Source organism: Pinus tabuliformis, chromosome 2_2, assembly GCF_031772625.1.
Source record: "Pinus tabuliformis cultivar Carrire ecotype Pingquan chromosome 2_2, CPIR1, whole genome shotgun sequence".
NCBI classification, from domain to species: domain Eukaryota; kingdom Viridiplantae; phylum Streptophyta; class Pinopsida; order Pinales; family Pinaceae; genus Pinus; species Pinus tabuliformis.
The window spans coordinates 1,245,810,515-1,245,823,523 of record NC_142300.1 but is presented as its reverse complement, the minus strand read 5'-3'; the positions used below and the strand labels follow the sequence as shown (position 1 = coordinate 1,245,823,523).

Below are 13,009 nucleotides of genomic sequence, written 5' to 3'. Positions count from 1 at the left end.
TTTCTAACACATATAACAACCATATAATGCAGCAAATAAACAACCACACATAACAACAAATTTAATTTAGGAGTTCACTTGAATATCATGGGCCACGTCTCCTTAAGCTTTTGTCATCTTGACTTGGCTTTTTGGGATTATGGTAAAGTTTCTTTTACAAGTTCCACACTTAACTCCAAAGGTTACTAAACTGAACCAATGGGCTTAGAATACCATCTATATCCCTGTCATGGCTATCATCACTCTGCAAACAGATCTAAGCTCCCTTAGACTTGATTCCTTCAATTAGTGCTCTGAGCTACCCTGAGCTTCTTGATGGCACTAACTCCTTTAGAATTCTTTAACTATCACTGAAACCTCATCTAATATCTCCATCACATATCAGACACTGAAAATATATTGATCATTTGCTCAAAATGAGCACTGCATCCCCAAACTAGGCCTTCCTCCACAATTGGCATTACGCTGCCTAAAAGTTCCATGTAGCATCTCGGCCTTTAGAAGTCTCCAAATGCTTCTGAAAATCCTTGCAATGGATTCAGAAGGCTCATTACAGTCAGGAATGACTGTTGGTTTGTTGAGATTGAGTACTGGTAGCTCCTACAACTGCCTCCAACTCTTAGTGACCCTGAGCTCCAAAATCTCCTTGGATGAAAATCTCTATGAAGATGACTTCTTCGGCTTCTCTAGACTATTCCATTGGCTTCAGAAGGCTCCAATTATCCTAGCTAGCCTCTTATTTCACTCTCTCTGGTCGAAAACGGCTCCTGGAGTGCATTCAATCAATATCTCCTAGGGATACTCCACCAAATTTGGTGAACTGCACCTAACTCCAGTTAAACTTAGCATAATTGCCTAAGTTTAGCTCTGCCAAGCTAACTGTCGAAGGTGAGCCATTACAATGAATGTTGGGCGCGCATATGTGGCGATATAATCCCGATGGTTAAGGACAATCCTCACCGAAAGAATTTAAAATAGTGGAATCTCCACTGTCGATCTATCTCGCTCGATGCAACGGATATCGTGTTGTCCGCTCACTAACTAACCCGGACGATCTCCACCATTGATGTGACCCATCCAATCGAACAGTTGTCGTGCAATCTCATGCGGATTCTTGCACGACCGATATCAGGTCGAGAGCACGCGAGAAAAGTGGTTCTCTCATGCTACGTGTCACCCGCTAAGGTTAATCACGTGAAATCATAGAATACCATTTACAGCTTTTTATCCGCGCGAGATACCATTTCCCACTTTTCGAATACTACCCACGTGCTCAATACGGAACTTAAATAAAGTCGTTTAAGGAAAGGTTTAACACTTACCCCAAAAGGGAATATTCCAGGGAATATTAATCTTTTTAATATTTTCAAAAACCAAATTAATCTTGGTCAAACGTCCAAAAATTACAGTTTACTGGACTTTTCAAATTGCGATAACTCCTTCATATGGTATTAGTTTTTCGAACCGTTCATGGCACCAGAATCAAGAAGATGACATCTATCCGGTTGTTCAGGTTCGACACTCTTTCGAACACTTTGAAATTTGAGCTATCATTTAGGTCATGGATCAATATCTGATCATGTGGTAATACAAATCCATTCATATACTATAAATGCATCTATAATCTTGAAATTCTATAACCACATCTCACATATTCATCTATGGATAAGAACAACTTGAGTGAGCCTAATGGTTAAGAGCATGTGATTCCTCTTATGAGGTCACATGTTCAAATTTGCAGTGGGTTAGAGTATGTATACCTTTATAAGCTTTAGTGGTTAAATTGCTATGTATAAGTGGGTCCCTTGTGCCATAAACAAGAGGGTCTCGTACATCAATTTGGTTGCTTGTAAAGGCAGGGCCTTTGTTCCACAAACAAGAGGACCTTATACACCATTGTGGGGTCTGGGTTGGCCTTGACCTTAAAATTGAGGCCCTCTTGATTTGAATTTTAAGGTCAAATCCAACACAAACACCAAATTGGTATATGAGACCCCCTTATTTGTGGGACAAGGGACTTGCCTCTACACAATGATTTGATTGCTAGAGTTTACAGAGATATACATGCTCTACCCCCTCTGGATTTGAACATGTGACCTCTTACAAGAAAGCACATATTGTTAATCATTAACTCACTCAAAAAATTTCATCCCCATAATCTTCACACATCATAATTTTGAATTAAAAGAAAAAATATATCACAAATTACATTTTAATGCCATAAATTAAAAAATATCCATTTTATTATTAAATTTATAATTTTTTTCATTTTATTATTAGATTTTTAAAATTTTCATAATTGTAACTCTCTCTATATATATAAAATGGAATTCTTTAATAAATAAATTATTTTATCTTTTAATTTTTTAAAAATAAATTTAAATTTAAAATTTGATTTTATTAATTAATTTTTTCCCTGTGAAAATAAAATGCTATGTATAAAGAATTACAACATTAAATCTCTATTTATTTATGCTTATAAAAAAAATTAAATCTCTTAATTTATTAGTGCCTACCTAGAGAATCATAGCAGTAACATTTGGAATAGAAAACCAACCAACCCACCCATGCCACATTTTAACTCACTCAAATATAAAAATGTATCATTTGATGGAAAAAAAGAAAAAATATCACAGAGCGATACATAAAGGCTTTTACTTAACTTTTCGGATAGACTGACTCCAAATTTATGGATGGAATCAAGACAGTCAAACCGAAGAAATAGACGTGGAGCATCGACCGACGATAGTTCCGTCTCGGAAAAATCATTGGTACCCTATTTACGTTTTATAGAAATCCAATACTATTTATTCATCCCTATGTGTCGTCTTACAGAAACATACGGCCACATTTGCCGCTATCCAGTTGCCAGACGAGGAATTAATTACGCTGTCAGACATGGTTACCCATTCCTGTCCTGTATATTACTGCAAGCAACCTGGCCTTCCATTTGTGCAATTCAATTCTATTAAATATGTATCATTCAACAAAAGCTTCATCCAAAAATTCCACTGGGCAGTTCCGGCAATTCAAGCATGTCCAACACAGAAGAGAAGAACATATAGCTGCACATTACTACAAAAGAAAACTAGTGCTTACAGTGCTAGGGAAAAGCCAAAGTGGGCACTGCCTGAAACTGTTATGAAGATAAGTGTTTTGAGGCCTAGAATTCAGTGTAATGCAGGGGCAGCTGAATTGGGTGGTCCTGGATTTGGGTCACTTGAAGAAATGCCTCAGGAGGGAGTAGATGAAGAAGTTAGGACTAGTAGCAGGAAGAAGAAAAAGAAAAAGAAGTTAATAATAGCTGGAGTAGATCAGGATGAGTTACTGGATCCCCTGATGTTAGCTGATCCAGATAGTCTTTTTGTGGACATCAACGGGGTTCAAGTCCACCATAAATTAGCGGATTCTTCCACTGAGATTTCTATTGTGGGCACAGAGGACATGGGCAATGCGTTTTCTGAAATTACCAAACAGAGTAACCCTCCAATTGGGGTTCCTGCAATTCTGTTGCACGGGTTTGGAGCATCTGCATTCTCATGGAACCAAGTGCTCAAACCGCTGGCTAAGGTAGTTGGGTCGAAAGTGGTGGCTTTTGATAGGCCCGCATTTGGGCTGAGTTCCAGAATCCAGCTCGCAGGCTCTGCTTCTGATAAGAATGGGAAATTGCCCACTATGAACCCTTATTCGCTCGGCTTTTCAGTTGCGGCCACTTTGAGTTTTATAGACCTTTTGCAGTCCCAGAAAGCCATATTAATTGGGTAAGCAACTGATGAAGCTAAACGCCATTTTTATTGCCAAAATTGATTTTTTTCTCTTCAATTTCCTGTTGAGATGTGAAAGAGGTCATAATTGAATTTGCATTTGCAATTGACAAGTAAACAGTCTAGCAAACTTTCAAGGATTTAGTGTGGTACATCTAATCAATATAATGGACAACTTGTAGTATGTACAAGTGAACTGTACATTAGTCAGGAACAAACATTAGCTAAAATTGGCCTACATGAGGAATGGTTGAAAAATCCTACATGACAAATAGATGATGCAGAAATTAGTATAAATAAATAAAGAGATTGTTCAACTCATTCACACTTAGTTTTCTAGATTATTTAATATTGTTACCTTTTGGGGTTATCAAGAATGGTTCCTATTTTTAGGGGTTGTGCAATTAAGCCTTATTCATCTATTTTAGAGTCATGCTCCCATCCATTTGGCATAGTCAGTATTTATTGTGTTGTTTTTGAATATCTTGGAACATTATAGGATCGATTTACTTCATGTTGTTTATCTAATAGTTAGTGAGATGGGAATTCACAATGTGATATACACAAAATCTTTGCTCTGATCCTTAGCAATATCAAAATTGATTTGAAAAAATGTTAATAAATTGATTTGAAAAAATGTTAATAAGTTGTTTCAATGGTAATAATGATGGTTTGCTAGTTCTGGTAGGTTCTCTACCTTTTGCAGTTTAGTTAGTAGCTAAGTGCAAGTCTCGGGTGACTTTGGTTGAACAGTTAGTCTTATGGTATTTTGAGATATTTATTTAATTTACGAACCTTTTAAATGATTAATCATTTATGAACAATTGAATCTATAATATTGTTAAACCAAGGCAAGGGCACGTAGTTTCAAGTTCTGAAAACTATGGATTTACAATAGATTTATCTTCAAGCCCCTTTGGACAATCAATAAATTTTCGTTTTGATCTATGAATGTCCATTTTGTTTGCCAAGGTGAATACATTAGGCTAGGTTGAAGGTTGGTATGATGTTCATTAGCATGCTATCTAGGTCATATAACTTATGTTGTAACCATTTTTAGTAGATGAACATTGTTCTGAAAAAACAATTTCCAGGACATTCCTGTTGGAAGTTTGACAACGAATTATGTAAATTAGGGTAAAAATGTAACTGGTTAGTTTTATACCGAAATAGCAGTTATGTAACGGAGGAGGCTTGTATAAAACTAGTGAAAGCCCGAGAAATGTAATTGTGGAGAATCATTGTTGAATTAATAGAGATTCCAATCCCTTGCCCCGTGGATGTTTCCTTGACACCTTGTCAAGGTTTTACCACGTAAATCCTGTGTGTTTATTTGTGTGTTTGGTTTCAGTTTTCAGTCAGTTATGTTCTTTTCTTGGTTAATGTATAACTGCTCTTTCTTGATCAGTAACTCATTCATCTAGAAACAACAATTGGTATCAGAGCGATTAGTTGAATCGGGGCTTGTGAGAGATCAGAAATCCACTTCTGTTCATCACATTGCTGCGTGGAGAGCAGAAGCTTTGCGTGTGGACTTCTTTGCTGCGTGAAGGCTGGCAGACCTTGTCTCTGTGTGAAGGCAAGCGCTAAACCCCATCTCTGCGTGAAGTGCAGAACCGTGAAGTGTAGAACCTGCGTGCTGCTGCCCTGTTCATCTGCATGCATGGAGGAGGCCCTGTATTGTTACGTGCTACCAGAGCAGCCTACCATAGTTGTGAAGGCTCTGCATGTGCATGAAGGAGAGGTTCACCTACGTGGAGAAGCCCATTTGCCTGCGTGAATTGCTTGCGTGAAGGCAAGGGGGGGATGATGGTGAAAGTTCACTGCCCTATGCCATTGTTGCGTGGAGAAGCCCATTTGCCTGCGTGAAGGCAAGAAGGAGACGCTGGTGAAAGTTTGAAGCAGAGGTTCACTGCCTTGCGTGAACTACCTGCGTGTAGGCGTGAAGAGGAAGCTACCAAACCTCTGGTGAAAGGGTGCGTTGACTGCAGTGTGAGGACGAAGAGGAGTCTAGAATGGCGTGAAGAGGAAGCTGCCAAACCTCTAGTGAAGGGCTGCGTTGACTGCAGCGTGAGGAGGAAGCCGTGAACCTGTTGCCTGTGTGGAAGAGCCATAGAACCAGGCAGAGCTTGCGTGAGAGGACACTGCCAGACTTGCATGAGAGGAGGACCGTGATCTCTGCGTGCTGGAATGCCTGAGAAAGTCTTTCGCAAACGCTGTCCCTGCCACCATTATTAACATTGGATGCTGTCATGAATCTTGGTATTTTTTGAAAGAAATTTTTGTCTCAGAATTTTTTTTCTAGAAAGTTGTAAAAATAAAGATTTGTGTAAATTGAAAAAATTCTGAAAATAAAAGGGTGGATGTGTGTAAATTGAAGAAAAAAGACAAAGGTTGTTTTTTTTAATTGAAGGAAAGGAAAAAAGTTTTTTTAAGGGTTTTTTCTATTTAAATTGAAAAGAAAACTTTCTTGGAGAAATAAAGAAAGATAAACACTAGTTGAAAGACTGAAACCCTAGGAGAAGAACAAAATGGCCAAGATGTCGAATGCAAAATTCAAGGTGGAGAAATTCACCGGAAAGAGCAATTTTGCTCTTTGGAAACTGAAGGTTAGGGATCTGCTTGTGCAACAAGGGTTGCACAAGGCATTGGATGGGGCAACTAAGAAACCTGAAACCATGACTACTTCAGATTGGGAGGACTTGGATGCCCGAGCTCTCAGTACCATCCGGTTATGCCTGGCGGATGAAGTTCTCTTTAATATTGTTGAAGAGACTACAGCTTTAGAATTGTGGGAAAAACTGGAAAAGCTCTATATGACAAAGTCATTAACCAATAGAATTTATCTGAAAAAACAGTTGTACAGTCTTCGAATGAAAGAAGGTTCAAAAGTTGCCGAACATTTGAATGTTTTTAATACACTTATATGCCAATTAACAGATATGGAAGTTAAAATTCAAAGAGAAGATAAAGCCATAACCTTGCTGTATTCTTTGCCCGAATCATGGGATCACTTCGTAACTTAAATCAGTGTGAGCATTGCTGATTCTTTGAAGTTTGACTCAGTTGTGGGAGCTCTCCTGTCTGAAGAAGTACAAAGGAAATCCAATACTGAAACAGCTGCATCAGAAGCCATGATAACTAGAGGACGCTCAAAGGAAAGAGGAGAAAAACCAAGGGGGTCTTCCAGATCTAAATCGAAGGGAAAGAAGTGTAAGGCAAAATGTTGGCACTGCAATAAAACGGGACACTTGAAGAAAGACTGTTGGAAACGAAAAGAATCCGATAACCTGAAGAAGGAAGCGAATTAGGTCGATTCGAGTATGATAGACGGAGTTTTATTTGCTGAAGAATTATGTATGATAGATGAAACTTCACCTGAATGTAATGTCTCTTAGGGTTTAGAAAGTTGGCTGTTAGACTCTGGTGCTTCTCATCACATGTGCCCACATAGAAATTGGTTTACTTCATATGAAAATGTAAATGGTAGTTCTGTGTTTATGGGTAATAATGTGTCATGTCAGACTGTTGGGATGGGAAATATCAAGATTAAGATGTATGATAACACAGTTAGAACATTAACTAGTGTTAGACATGTACCTGATTTGAAGAAAAATTTGATTTCTTTGGGAGTGTTGGATTCAGATGGTTATAAGTTTACAGGTCAGGATGGTGTCTTGAAAGTCTCTAAAGGAGCCCTAGTGGTTATGAAAGCAGAAAAGGTCGGAAATATTTACAGGTTAAAAGGAAGTACTCAGGTCAGTGAAGCAGCGGTTGCGTCAGAAAAGGAAGAAGCAGGTACTCGTCTATGGCATCAGCGATTAGGTCATATGAGCGAGAAAGGTCTTCAGATACTGATGAAACGTAAATCTCTTCCTGATCTGAAATCCTTGAAGTTAGATTTCTGTAAACATTGTGTGTATGGAAAACAGTGTAAACAGAGATTTAAAGTTGGAAATCATAATAGTAAAGATATTTTAGACTATATTCATTCTGATCTGTGGGGACCATCCCCTGTTGTGTCATATGGAGGTGCTCTATATTTTTTAACGTTTATTGATGATTTCTCCTATAAAGTTTGGGTCTTTATGCTAAAAAAGAAAGCTGATGTATTCAATGTCTTTAAACAATTTAAAGCAATGGTAGAGAAAAGAACATGCAAATCTATTAAATGTTTAAGAATTGACAATGGTGGTGAGTTCACTTCAATTGAATTTGAACAATACTGTAAGGATGAGGGAATTATTAGACACAAAACTGTTGTTTATACTCCTCAGCAAAATGGTGTTGTTGAGCGTATGAATCAGACTCTTATGGAAAGAGCCAGAAGCATGATCAGCAATGCTAACTTGCAAAAGGAGTTGTGGGCAGAAGCAGTATCTACTGCTTGTTATTTAGTTAACAGATCACCTTCAGCAGCAATTAATTGTAAAATTCTTGAAGAAGTTTGGACAGGTCGGTCTTGTGATTATTCACATTTGAGGATATTTGGCTGTAATGCTTATTCTCTTATTCCTAAAAATCAGCGTTCAAAATTAGATTCAAAATTGAAATGTTATGTCTTTGTTGGGTATGACTATGCAGTGAAAGGATACGGGTTGTGGGATCCTACATTGCGGAAGATAGTCATTAGTAGAGATGTAACATCTGATGAATCTTCTTTTTTAAAATCAAATGTTGAAAGAATTGAACAGGAACAGGTATCGCCAAATCAACGAGTTCAGTTGGAGGCTAGATCTTTCGGTGACAGTAAAAAGGAAGGAGAGACTTCTGGAGAAAAAGGTGTTGAAGACACAAAGGAAGCCGTTGAAGCTTCTGAACCAATTCAAGTTTCTGAACCAGTTCAGCAACCAATCACTCTAAGAAGGTCTACAAGGGAAAGAAAAACTCCCAAAAGGTATGAAGATTCTACTTCATCTTTTGCTTTGATTACTAAAGATGGGGAACCTTCTTGTTATCAGGAAGCGGTAGATGATACAGATAGCGAAAAATGGAAAACGACCATGGAAGAAGAAATAGATTCCTTAGCCAAGAACAATACCTGGGATCTTGTAGAGCTTCTTGAAGGGAGAATTGTTGTTGGATGCAAGTGGGTCTTCAAATTGAAACGGAAAGTTGACGGAAGTATCGAAAGGTATAAGGCGAGACTGGTAGCAAAAGGGTATTTTCAGGTTGAAGGTATAGACTTTCATGAGATTTTTTCTCCAGTTGTAAAACTTGTTTCTATTCGTACTGTGTTGGCACTAACTAAGTTACTTAATCTTGAGTTAGAACAGTTAGATGTTAAAACAACTTTTCTACATGGTGATTTGAATGAAGAGATATATATGGAACAGCTAGAAGGTTTTGTACAAGGTTGCAGCAGAAGATTAGTTTGCAAGCTCAGAAATCATTGTATGGTCTGAGGCAGTCTCCCAGACAATGGTACAAGAAGTTTGATTCCTTCATGGTGAGCCAGAACTTTATAAGAAGTGAGTATGATCATTGTGTATACTTCAAAAGTTTCAATGGCATATTTATTATCTTAGCTTTGTATGTTGACGATATGCTTATTGCAAACAAAAGCATGGAAGAGATCAACAGGTTAAAGGCTCAACTCTCTAGGATGTTTGATATGAAGGATCTTGGAGCAGCAAAACATATCTTGGGCATGGAGATACACAGAGATAGGAAAAATGGTAAGCTTTGGTTATCACAGCAGAAGTATGTGGAAAAAGTGCTTGAAAAGTTCTCTATGAACAATGTGAAACCTGTTAATGTTCCACTAGCTTCCCATTTTAAGCTTTCTTCGGTTTTGAGTCCTAGAACTAGTGAAGAAAAGCAGTATATTTCTCATGTACCATATGCAAATGCTGTAGGCAACTTAATGTATGCGATGGTATCTACAAGACTTGACATTTCACATGCAGTTGGAGTTGTCAGCGGGTTCATGGCAAATCCAGGTAAAGAACATTGGCAAGCAGTGAAATGGGTGCTTCGATATCTAAGAGGCACAAGTGACCATTGCATCGTCTTTAATGGCAGTGAAGGATCAGTCTGCGGATATGTAGATGCTGACTATGCAGGTGATTTGGACAAAAGAAGATCTACTACAGATTATGTCTTTACTCTTTTACAGGTGGAGCAATTAGTTGGATGTCAAAGCTTCAAGAAATAGTTGTGTTGTCCACTACTGAAGCAGAATATATAGCTGCTTCAGATGCCAATAAAGAAGCAATCTAGTTAAAGGGTCTGCTCGATGAGATTGGAAGGATGCAGGAGAAAGTGAATGTACTTTGTGATAGTCAAAGTGCTATTCACTTGGCTACAAATCCTGCTTATCACAGTAGAACCAAGCGCATTGATGTAAGGTATCATTTTCTGAGACATGTGATCGATGGCGGAAAAGTAGCTCTTCAAAAGGTCCATACGCGAGAGAATTGTGCAGACATATTCACAAAGCCAGTTATAGTAGAGAAGCTGTGATGGTGTTTAGCTTCTCTTGGCTTGCAGAAAAGATGATGAATGGGCATGGGCAAGGGATTAGGAAAATTGTTGTCAAGGTGGAGTTTGTTGGAAGTTTGACAATGAATTATGTAAATTTGGGTAAAAATGTAACTAATTAGTTTTATACCGAAATAGCAGTTATGTAATAGAAGAGGCTTGTATAAAACTAGTGAATGCCCTAGAAATGTAACTGTGGAGAATCATTGTTGAATTAATAGAGATTCCAATCCCTTGCCCTGTGGATGTTTCTTTGACACCCTGTCAAGGTTTTACTACGTAAACCCTGTGTGTTTATTTGTGTGTTTGGTTTCAGTTTTCAGTGAGTTATGTTCTTTTCTTGCTTAATGTATAACTGCTCTTTCTTGATCAGTAACTCATTCATCTAGAAACAACAATTCCAGGACATGTCAAATTCTTTCTGTTAAAAATTTTTGACATATTTTTTTGCCTAAAGAAGCTACAAACATGGCTTTAAAACAATACATCTCTTCACAATTCCTCAAATTCTCTTGACTGTTTTATTTTCTTTCCTCTGAATCCAGAGAAAAAAATAAAAGAAGCAGCATATTTTCATGTTTATGCTACCCATTTTCTTTGAAAGGAAGCTCACATTGCAGAACGGTAAATAAGATTTGTCTTATAAATAGTCCATTTTGGTTGGAAAACCTGTGAAGATCCTTTCACTTGAGTGACATAAAAGAAATTCGACTGAATGATTCACTCAGCCAAAGAGATGTAAAATTCGTGAAAATTTATCCCTTTGAATGAATTTTGCACTGTGATCTGAGGTGAGGTGCACTTGTTTTCTAACGCTGTTTATTGTAAAGAAATAGGAAACTGTGATAGTGCCCTAACATTTGTTTGCATGTAAATTATCTCACCAGGCATTCTGCAGGCTGTCTAGTAGCAGCAAATGCATACTTCGAAGCTCCTGAACGGGTTGCAGCACTGATCCTGGTAGCACCTGCGATTGTAGCTCCTTTGGCCATTGGGAAGAATTTGAATTCAAATGAAGATGCAAGGCAAAGGAATGAAAATGAGAATTCGAGTTCAAAAGATGAAGGAAATCCATTTAGGAAAATCAGATCGGTGCTTTTCAGGTTCTGGATGGGTGTTTTTAGACTAATTACAAACATGATGCAAGAAATGAAAGCAATGGTAAATAGTTTTTACAGGAAAATCGTGTCTGCAATCTTCCATTCTCACTTGGCAGTAATGTTGGTGAGTCTACATATAAGTTGAGTTTATTCTATTTCTTACGCAAAGAGAATCAGCAGGAGAATACTGATCACCGTTTATAATGTTGTGTATGGGTTTTCATTCTTTCTTGCAGGTTAGATTTATTATGGATAAATATAGCAGGGAAGCAGTTAGGTATGCATGGTATGATAGTCAGAAGGTAACTGACCATGTCATACAAGGATACACAAAGGTGATTTCTTGTTCTTTGATGTAAATGTAGGTCCAGATTTTAGTTTTAGCTGCATTTATTCATTCTATGTGAAGGTAAGATTTTGAAAGGCTACGCCATGGAGAGATGGAATTTAGTAAAAAAGAGAAGGATTGTTTCTTTTACTTCATTCTTGGTCTCAGATGTAAAGGTGGGTTCATTCTAACGGAGTAAAATGTTGGAAGAATGAATGATTCAGTACTTCAGCAGCCCATATTAACTTGATATTATCTTTGGAGAGACGCTGCCTGAAAGTTCTTGAAACAATTCAAATATAACAGTTCTGTTGTTTTACAGCCACTGAAATGCAAGGGTTGGGAGAGAGCTCTCCTTGACTTCACATTAGCCATGCTTACTGACTCTGCATCTGAAGGAAAACCTCCACTTAAAAAACGGCTTAAAGACATCTCATGCCCTGGTAATGCATTCTGAAGTTTCTTTCTTCTGATTTGTTTCATGGAAAGAATAGATGATAAACTTTGTTGATTGCTTTGCTTATCACCGTTTAGACACAAATGCTGATTCATTTATCCTTGACAATTACGCTGCAATCTCAAAAAGTGTTGGTTGTGACCGGTGACACGGATCGGTTGGTTCCTGCATGGAACGCTGAGCGCCTAGCAAAGGCTATACCTGGATCCAAATTCGAAGTTATCAAAAATTGCGGTCACTTACCCCAGGAAGAGAAGCCAGAGGAATTCCTGGCTATAGTTCAGAAATTCTTGCAATGGGTTGTCAGCACTTCTAACCAACCGGTTCTTCAAGCAGCCATATAAAATCCTATGTCACATCATTGAATCACTGTATCTAAGTGACAGGTTGGTATTGTGCAATAAGCCTTCTTGAGTAAGTTCCTGAAGAAGGTATTTTTAAAATGGATCCGAGGGAATAGTAACTGCAAAAAGGAATTAGATAGTGGTTGTCATGTAGCAAATATACACAAGAAAGAGTGACAGTGGCAAAATATGCCTGTCAGATAAATTGAGAATTGCATGTTATGTTCTTTGATAAGTTGAATTGTGAGTAGCCATGCAATTCAAATAAAAAGAGAGGAAAATGCTGAATTAATAATTTTCTCCTTCAATGCTGCGGCAGCTTTCATTGCTCTTGTCTCTTTTTAATAATTTCAAGCTATAACTCCTTTGATTTCGTTCTCTTCCCTGACCTGCTGCGCATAATGATGTTTCTTGAAGTTTAGCATTTTAAAAGGCAATTGTATATTTAACTTCTTCCACTTCCAGTTCAAGAAGGCAGACAGTTTGAAGTATTTATCTTGCACTTATGTCAAGTAACCCCCCTCTATTCCTAA

General features: G+C 37.8%; 1 protein-coding gene across 1 annotated transcript; it reads left to right on the top strand.

The window, feature by feature from the left end:
• Window positions 1-2,796: 2,796 nt before the first annotated feature.
• On the top strand, window positions 2,797-12,784 carry LOC149198011 (uncharacterized). Its single transcript, XM_089406054.1, has 5 exons — window positions 2,797-3,761; window positions 11,135-11,471; window positions 11,584-11,682; window positions 11,998-12,118; window positions 12,262-12,784. Exons 1-5 carry the CDS (start codon window positions 2,899-2,901, stop codon window positions 12,474-12,476), a joined length of 1,635 nt encoding a protein of 544 aa, XP_089262180.1. The 5' UTR covers window positions 2,797-2,898; the 3' UTR covers window positions 12,477-12,784.
• The last annotated feature ends 225 nt before the right edge of the window (window positions 12,785-13,009 follow it).